Source organism: Pollachius pollachius (assembly GCF_949987615.1).
Source record: "Pollachius pollachius genome assembly, chromosome: 17".
NCBI lineage: Eukaryota > Metazoa > Chordata > Actinopteri > Gadiformes > Gadidae > Pollachius > Pollachius pollachius.
In genome coordinates, this window is record NC_136950.1 from 19,830,146 (window position 1) to 19,840,145 (window position 10,000).

Below are 10,000 nucleotides of genomic sequence, written 5' to 3' on the forward strand. Positions count from 1 at the left end.
TCTCTCTTCCCTCTTCATCTCTCTCTTTCTCACTCCCTGTCTATCGCCTTCTCTGTGTCGACCTATCCCTCTCTTTCTCACTTCCTTTCTTACACTTTCTGATTTTTCTGTGCCTCCCTATCGCTCCCTCTTCGTCTGCATCTCTCTTTCTCCCTACCTGTCTTTGTCTTTCTCTGTTGTTTCTCTATCTCCCCCGATGTCTCTGCCCCACACCTTTTTCTCTCTCTCCTTCTTTCTCATCTTATTCCTCTCACCATCTCAGGTACGTCCCTCCCGCTCTGTCTCTGTCTCTCCTGTTTTCCTCTGTCTCTCACCCGCTCACCTCTCTCCCCCTCTGCCCATCCCTAACCGACTTCACGTCGGCCCCACATCCATCCAAGCCGGTGATGTTCTGGTAATTGGGACTGCGGTGCGATATATGAATATATGTGTAATATGTTTTTTCTCCCTTCTCCTATTCTTTTTAATGAATGCTCTTAAATTATCCATGACACTGCTCAATTAGCCGTCTGCGTTGCCGGCGCTGTTATTGACTAGGGGGGGGGGGGGCCTTGGGGGCGATGCACTTACCTATGCGCTGCTTTAATTATATCACGCTATTATTAGCTTCTCGAGCCGCATTGGCTGCCTGGTCGGCTAGCTAGCCCACCGCAGCGGCTCTCTTTCTCTAGCATAACAATAGCAGGCCGGGGCAGGAGTGGGGTCAGCTCAAAAGGAGCCAGAGGGGGGATCTTGTGTGGTTGCCATGACTGCTGTCGTACATCAATACATCAGAACAAATCAGGCACTTTTCAAGAATTAAGATCTGGATTTTGATAGATTTTTAATTGGTTTCATTTTTTGTTGTTTTGATATTTTTAGTATTATGTTATTACCTGATTACCTCAGATGTACACACACACACACACACACACACACACACACACACACACACAAACACGTCAATCACACAGCGGCTAGGCCAGCCATCATTAAGATAATTGACTGGCAACGCACCAAGCAGACTCTGTTCCACCTTCGTCCATCCAGATCTCAGAGTGGTAGACGGCTCTATGGACTTTGGTTTCATACACTGCCTTTCCAGCCGTCTGTGGCCGCTCCAAAACCGTTCACAATCACAAGCAGCGAGGGCAGGATTAAACTTACCAAGGTCAGCAGTGGTTGGAGTGCGGTCGGTGAGCCTTGCCAAGGGACACCTCAACGCTTAAGTAAGAGGAAGAGAGGGCATCATACCAGCGGCCCTCTTGTAGCCCGTCTAACCGCTGACTCTCCCGCCGGCTGGTTGCCGGCCAAACAGACGGAGGTGTAGAGAGGAGGACGAGATGGAGGGAGAGAGAGCAACGGTGAGAGAGGGGGACATGGAGGGGAGGTAGAGAGAGGAGCAGCGAGTTCAAGGGAGGGAGGGGAGAGAAAAGAGTGAGATTGAGAGGGCAAGGCATAACATGAGATGGGTTTGGATTCCCTGCCAAGTGTTGAGGTTGTATTTATTTATTTATTTGGTGTGTTTCTCGCTGTTAACAGCTCCGCGTTGACCTTTTTATCCGAACGGTTGACCGCAGTCAAAGTTTTCAATTTGCGGCGGAGCAGCTGAATTATGAAGTGCGCTATTCAAGGTCCGATCCTTTTGTGAGCGCTTATTGGCAGTTTCTTTAGGAGCCGTCCTTGCTCTGTGCAACTCGCTGCTCCCAATGACTGACACACATGCACACATGCACATGCACACACATAAACAGATTGACACACACAGGCACACATGCACCTTGAACGAAAAACCCCTCTCGCATGTTTTTTGTTTTGCACGTTCTGCATATTCAATCAATACGTTCGACACAAAATGTTATTTTCTTGAAAAGGTCAGGAAATATATTCACGAAAAAGGTTCTGAACAAACACAAACTCTCCATTCATACCTGGGTAAAAAAGTACTTTGTAACCTGAATGGTACATTCTAGATGAGAAAATACAAAAACTGACCCACCAAAGAAGGTAAACACTGCTGTTTGCAATTACTTTTTATTTCGAACAAAAAGTGAGATTTATAAATACCAAGGGTTGTTTGCGCTGCAAATCAGAATTGAACGCTTGATATATAGTCTAAACAAAAAAAAAAAACGGACAAACAGGACGCCATCTGGTTCCTCTCTCCCCCTCTCTCTCTCTCTCTCTCTCCCTCGCTCCCTGTTTTACGATTGATTAGAAATGACGGAATTAAACGGCCGAGCTTTAACTCAAACGAAATCAAATGGCTTGCCGCGGTTTGAGAGATGTGGACGCGGTAATGAGAATGGAAGACGGGGCCCGGCTGGACCCCAGCTGTGACGCCGGAGCATCCAAGCCCATCCCGGGAGCCTCTCCCGCAGGGGCCCGCGGTGGGGCAGCAGCGAGGAAGACCGTGACGAGCACCAGGGGAATCTGCTGTTCTGGGGGAAAGGTGTTCGGTGGGAAGGGTTCATGGTGATTAAATTGAGAGGATACGAAGAGGTTGTCCGTGTGGGTTCCGTCGGAGGGATGGTGTCTAGACGGTGTACCGCTGGTTGTACTTTGAAAGGCTCCCAGAGAGTTTTTCCAATCTTAATGGTTGATAACATCTCGACTGTGTTTTTGTGTGGGTGGGTGGTTGGTCGGAGGCAATGACAACATCACAGTCCGTTCCTACAAATGTTTGTATCGCTGAATATTTCTAAACTGAATTATTCACTCAGAAGTAATTGCGAGAGGCCCAGGTATGTTTTGTTTTGTCGGTGGCTATTGTTGCCATCGCTCACATTCAGAAGTGAATCAAAGGGTTGTACTTTCACTTTTGGTTTCACTTTCACTTTCAGTTGCGAACCGTACCACAGATTTGTTTGGTGGCTCACTGCCCTCTTTCCCCTCCGCAGCGTCCACCTGTACTACCTGTTCCCCTGCCTGGAGGAGGGCGGTCTGGCCACCTACAGGACCGCCATCGTGCAGAACCAGCACCTGGCCATGCTGGCCAAGGTAAACATGACCTCCAACACTTAAGACCACAGCATGCCCAGCTCAGGAGGCTCGAGGGATGACTAAACAACACGGGTCTCCGACACCACCGCCATCCCCCCCCACTGCTGTGTTGGTCCGTTTCTGCCTCTGTGTCCGTCTTTCAGGAGGCCTACCTGGCCCGGCGCCGTTTGGACATAGTAATCACGGCTTAACGGTTGTCTTTCTTTGGGAGCTGTGTGTATACGAGTCCGGTCGGGGTCGCATCATGTCAGCGGAGCGCCCTTATTGGTCGAACTCGGCTGCTCCAGCTCGCTATTGTTTAGCACTGCTAGCCGGACCCTCGCACACCCCTACTACTCCCTTCACCACTCGGACTCTCAGACTGACTCACTGGCGCGGCTAAGAGGGGGAAAAAACAACAACAACAACCACCGTAACAACGGCAATAATCGTCCCCGCGATGAGTAGAAAGCAATTAAAAAACTTGAATCTCTTCATGTCCCTCCCCTGCTGAAAACAAAGGCAAACGCCCGCGCGCGGAAATCAGCATCAGCTCCGTTAGGCGCGTACGTCCGCTCGTTACGATCTCGGCCGGGCGTGCGGCGACAGAGCGCGGGAGCGACGGCGTCAGATGCTGCCAAGTCTGTTTACCGGGCTCTCTTCTGAAGGGCCTTCTGCTCGCAAACACTCGCAATTATCCCCGCAAAAAAAAGAAGCATCTTCGCGGCGGGCCACTTCAGTCGGATGCTCGCCGCGCGGTTCCCCCTCGAGTTGTGGGTATTTATGGGTTGTGATTTAATTTCGGCACGCGGACGCGGGGGGTGGGATACCACCAGCAGTTAGCAGCCGTAATTAAAGCGCACCCTGGCTGTTTCCTGCCCGCTCCTCTTCTGTGGTTCCCTGCCAATAAAAGTCAAGTTGGGCTTCTTTCGGCTGGGCTCAGGAAAACAATGTGGGGAGGGAAGGGGGGAGGAGGGGGGAGGAGGAGAAAGTTTGAAGTGACCCGCGGAGCGTCAGAAGTATTTAAAAACGTGCATTTGCATGAAATACAACCGACGAGGCATGTTTGTTTGGGGTTTATTAAGATATTCAAAAACTTTTTTTTTTCCGCGTCAAAGTGCGGCAGGGAGATTTATCAGTGGTGCTAGTCGAGGCTTGTGCGTACACAGACATGCACAGACAGACAGACAGACAGACAGACAGACAGACACTTAAAAGCGCACACGGACGCACAGGGTCACATGCACACGCAAGCAACACACCTACTTTCTAGACACTACACGACACACAACCTAGGACATGGGTTTTCCTTGAACACACTGCAGTCAGCCATTCACTGCCTTGTCCAAGGGTAAGGCAGGGGAGGGAGGGTCTCGCCCCCCCTCCCTCCCCATCAACACATCCACCATCAACTCATTAAATATTAACACAATTCCCTTTACAAAGATTTGGGCAAAGTCACACACAAGAAAAGCCATTTTCCCCATTCATGCGGCGTTTCCAGCTCGCCACATTTATTTTATTTTTGTCACACAAAACACTGAGATTGAAGGTCATCACTGGACCACTTCCACTCTCATCCCCGGATAATCCCACGTGCGTACGTACGCACACACGGGCCCGCACTCCGTTGTGCGTGAGTTAGTGCACGTGTGTAGGCTGGCTCACTGCGTCCTGCCACAGCTGGACCGCGAGCGGACACATCTGTCAGGGCGACAGAGTGGAACCTTTTATTTCATTTTGCATTTTTTCTCCCTCCAATGAAGGGGTGCAATCTCTCCCCATTTCCCCCGAGTCTTGCGGCCGTTCTCCCCGCGTATTTACCTCGTTCTCAGCGGAGCGTCTATGAAAATGTGCGCCACCAAAGACGCCATTACCCTTGAAGTAGGCCATTATGGCAGCGCTTTGGGCGAGGAATTGCCATCCTGAATGTTTCAGATTTCCCTATCCCCCTGTCCCCCTTCTCTTTCTCTCTTTATCTAACTTTTTCTTTCTCTTTCTCTCTCTCGCTCTCTCTCTTTATCGTTCACTCTATACCTCTGTCTCTGTCTCTCTCTCTCCCTATTCATCTGACTCTCTCTCCCTCTCTATTTACCTGACTCTCTGTCTCTGTCTCTTTCTCTCTCTCTCTATTTCTCTCTCTCCCTATTCATCTGAGTCTTTCCCTAACCATCTGACTCTCTCTCTCCCCCCCCCCTCTCTCTCTCTCTCTCTCTCTCTCTCTCTCTTTTAACTTTTACTCTATCCCTATGTCTCTCTGTGTGTGTGTGTCTCTCTCTCTCTCTTTTATTTTTACTCTATCCCTATGTCTCTCTCTGTGTGTGTCTCTCTCTCTCTCTCTCTCTCTCTCCCTATTCATCTGATTCTCTCTCCCTCTCTATTTATCTGACTCTCTCTCCCCCTCTCTCTCTCTCTCTCCTTCCCAGAAACTGGAGCTGGATCGGTTCATGCTGTACGCCCACGGACCGGACCTGTGCCGCGAGTCGGATCTCCGCCACGCCATGGCCAACTGCTTCGAAGCTCTCATCGGTGAGGCCCCCCCCCCCCCCCCCCCCCCCAGAACAGAACTACACTGAAGTGGGCGCCGTGCCTCAAAAGGAGATGATTTGAAACAGACTCACCGTGTTCGCGGCGCTGTCATCTGCAGAGATTTCGGCAGTTCCGAAAAATCCCGGGGGCGTGTGAAGTGTGGGAGAAGTTCAGGTGTGCGCTCGTTTTCGCCCCGCAATCACGTCATCGCGTGACGTGACTGCGAACAGAAACGACAACCGGGGCTGTGGTGTGTGTTGGTGGTGTGGCTCCGCCCGCTGACAGGCAGGCAGCATGGCACCGCACAGAGAACCCCCACCCGTGTCCCTGTCCGCTTCCCCTCTTCCAACACGCTTTGCTTACGTTGAACGCTACAAGATATACATTGACAACTGGGGACAGCAGACGGGAAACAGCGATGTGTATAAACAGAAATAAACACCAACGCAGCCAAGGGAATAAGTGGTTAATTAATGGACTGCATTTATGGAGCGATGTATGGTAGATGTATGAAGGGAAGAAGAGCTAAAAGGGTCAACAAATATTTATAGTTTAGTTGTTTTGTAGGCTGGTGTATGCGATTACTTTGTGGTGCCATTCAAAGAAGCACTTTCTTAAGACACTAGGTGGTGCATATGCCTTGAATATCACAGAATCGGGGTGTGTGCGTGTGTGTGTGTGTGCGTGTGCATGTGTGTGTATATGTGCGCGTGCATGTGTATGTGTGGCTCTGTAAATAGCTGCAGTGCACCTGCCATTAAGAAGGTCTTCTGTTTTGGACAACATTAAGCAGCGTCATTGATCTCTCGAGATGTGGTTTGACCTCTGGCAGTAGAGAAATTCCCTAGAGTAACACACACACACACGGCCGCACACGCGCACACACACACAGCATTGTGCAGTGACGAGAAACCCCAGCTACACCCACAAAGCAAAACACATGGTAACACACACCACAACCAACCTTGCTTGCTGCTATCCTTGTGATTAGGATCCCTTGTTAGGAGCTCAGGAAATAAATGCATGCACAATACACACACACTTCACGTCACTGGTGCTGTATCATTGCAGAAAGCGGTTGTTTCTTCTGTATCAAAGTGCACAGTCATCAAGACTTAATTCAGCTGAACCTGAGGTCTATGTCTTTATATCTGTCTGTATGACTGTCTTTCTCTCTGTTTCTCTCTGTCCCTCCATGTCTGTCTTTCCATGGTTCTCCCTCTGTCTCTCTCCGTTTCTCTGTCCCTCCCTCTCTATGTCTCTCCATCTCTCTCTTTCTTCCTCTCTCTCCCGTCCCCCATATCTGTCTCTCTCTCACAGCCTCTCCACTCTCCATCCGTCCCTGTCTTTTTGTCTCCGCTGTCCCTATCCGTCTCGCTCTCGCTTGCTCTCTCTCTCTCTCTCGCTTTCACTCTCTCTCTCTAGCTCTCTCTCTATCTCTCCCTCTCTCTCCGTCCGACTCTATAGCTGTGTACTTAATTCAAGTGAATTTTAAGCAAACTTTTGAAAAGCTGCAAAAAAGAAAATGTGAATCAGGCGTGATTCCATCAACTGGTGCCAACTGAATAAACTAGGTTAGACAAAGCGTAGCTCCGTTGGCGTTAAAGGCTATGTTACTCATCGCTCGTGTTAAACAGTAGAAGAAGTAGAGGTTGCGAACCGGAGGCAAAACAAATTAAATGTCGACTCATTTTGAATTTAATTTTGTGTTTCCTCGTAGCATTCTGTTGCTGTTTTCCATCAAAAATGTCTGTGATGTTTATTTCGTGGATGAGGCTGAGGAATATGTGGGTCTTCTCCTCAAGCCTCGACTTGGCCTCCCTGTTGTTAGAACCAGCCATGTTCTTGCACTCAATGGCATCCCCGGGTAGACCAACCGAGGAAACAGCGTTACTTCAATTTCCGCTATGTGTCAGAACATATCCGGAAAAGGCTTTTCAATCTCGTGGCAAAAACCACCTCAAGCGAGCGTACCTTTTTATTTTTTCGTGCCATTTCCATCAACCTTTTACTAAAGCAGTTCTTCAAAATGCACTTAAGAAGTCATTGATGAATCACTGAACCACTGTCTCTCGCTGTCAGTCTCTCCGTCCATATCACTCTTTTCTGCCTCCATCTTTCCCTCTTATGATCTGTTTCGACGTCCGGCTCTCGGGATAAACCTTCTCCTTATTGTAGCAATCTCCATCCGTCCCCTGCGTTTCCTGTTTTGTCTCCATCTCTTATTCCATGGACTCCCTCCCTCTCCCCCACACACCCTCTCCTCTTTACCATCTTTGAGGCGTTTCTTTTGTAACTATTTCTTCATCTTTAATCTTTCATTTAATGAAAGAGTTTGAGTTGCAGGGTGGCGCAGAGAGGAGAACCCAGGAGGAACGGCTGTCATCGTCGAATAGGCGGCTGACAGTTATGAATCAGTACTTCATAGGGCACACACACGTAGATGCAAGCATGCACGCACGGGCGCGCACACACACACACACTCACACACACGCCGACAAACACACACGCACGCCCGTATGCACACACATGGACACAACACATGCACGTTTTTTTATAAATCTCGCTTTTTATCTGGCACACTGTTTCAAATTTCCACACACACAAACTCTTTCCTGTGTACATATTTGCAGTCACACACTCAAACACTTATACACGCACAAAGCCAAGGTTTTTTTTATCTCTCGCTCCCTCACACACATAGTCACACGCAGACAATTACAGACAGAAGCCGAGTCATACTCGCACACAACACGCACCAGACACACGCACATACTCACATAAACACACGCATCTTCTTTTAATCTCACAACAAACACACTCGCGCTCCCTCTTCCTGGCACACACACACACACGCACCTGTCTGCCAGGTGACATGCAGATCCCTGTGTGTGTGTGTGTGTGTGTGTGTGTGTGTGTGTGTGTGTGTGTGTCTTGAACCCCCACCTCCCCTTCCCGACAGTGACACTGTCATCACAAGGTGTTCTGTTTCTCAGCTCAACTTAAAGGCCTCCCGGCTCGTCTCTTGTTGTCTATCTGTCTATCCATTCTCCTCCTCCTTCTCCCACCTTATGCCCCCTTTCCAGCTCCATTCATGTTCCTCCTTCTCTTCTCCCTCCTCCTCCTCCTCCTCTTCTGCCTCCTTATGCACCCTTTCTAGTTCCCTTCTTGTTCTTCCTCCTCCTTCTGCTCTCCCTCCTTCTGAACCTTTTCCAGCTCCTTTCTTATTCTTCCTTCTCTTCTTCCTCCTCCTCCTCCTTCTCCTCTTTCCCATCTTGACCCTTCTTCTCATTGCTCTGGTTCTTGTCTCTTATTGGTGGACAGCAGTGTCCCGTCAACTCTCGCTGTCAGTCTGTCAGCTCTGTTTTCCCTCCACCATGACCCCACCACACACGAATACATATGCACACACACACACACACACACACACACACACACACGAACACACACACACACACACACACACACACACACACACACACACACACACACACACAGTGCAAGCACACACAGACACGCCACATGCACACACTTTACACACACACACACACACACACACACACACACAGTGCAAGCACACACACACACACTCATCCACGAAGACCTCATGACCATACGCCTAACTACATACACCTGTGGACATCAGAAGCACATGCGCCCAATCACATACAGACACACGCACACATCCAAGAACGTCATGCACACCCATACACCCAGCCCGTGAGTCATCTACATACCCATCATGCACCTGTAGCTACTCACACGCCCACACAGGAATATGAATGATCCCACAGCACGAGCGCGCTTCCCCCCCGCCGTCCTATGCCTCCTGGTTAGAGAACTCTTAGCACTCTCCTGCATGAAGGGCTTTGAATGGAGTGAGGTACGCAAATCTTTGTCGGTGCATATTTATGAGTGTGTTTTGTTGTTTGCGTGATTCTGTGTGTCTGTGGGGATGGGTCCTTATGTGTGTCGGTCCATATGTGTGTCTGCTGTGTGTGTGCATGTCTGTGGGTGAATGCATATGTTTTTTTTGGCCTCTGAGTAGGGGTGTGTGTGTGTGTGTGTGTGTGTGTGTGTGTGTGTGTGTGTGTGTGTTGACCTCTGTGTTATTTGTTTCTGTGGTGAACATCCCCACTGTATTAGAGGCAGCAGATAATGTTCTGCTTTGCATTGCCCTGAGAGGGAGAGGGGGGGAGAGAGAGGGGGAGAGAGAGGGGTAGGGAGAGGGGGGGAGAGAGGGGGGGAGAGAGAGTGGTAGGGAGAGGGGGGGGAGAGAGAGGGGTAGGGAGAGGTGGGGAGAGAGAGGGGTAGGGAGAGGTGGGGAGAGAGAGGGGGTGGGGAGAGGGGGAGAGAGGTGGGGGAGAGAGAGGATGAGAGAGAGAGAGGATGGAGAGAGAGGATTGAGAGAGGTGGGGGAAAGAGAGGGGAAGAGGTGTAGAGAGAGGAGGCAGAGGTGAAGAGAGAGGGAGAGGGGGGGAAGCGAGAGAGAGGGGGGGGAAAGAGAGAG

General features: G+C 49.9%; 1 protein-coding gene across 1 annotated transcript in view; it reads left to right on the top strand.

Annotated features, from left to right (window-relative positions):
• The window catches only part of drosha (drosha ribonuclease III), a 117,712-nt gene that overhangs the window by 51,834 nt on the left and 55,878 nt on the right, over nucleotides 1–10,000 (top strand). Inside the window, 3 exon segments of the mRNA XM_079755040.1 lie at nucleotides 2,772–2,869; nucleotides 2,872–2,979; nucleotides 5,388–5,490. Of these exon segments, the coding sequence (XP_079611166.1) occupies nucleotides 2,772–2,869; nucleotides 2,872–2,979; nucleotides 5,388–5,490 (309 nt within the window).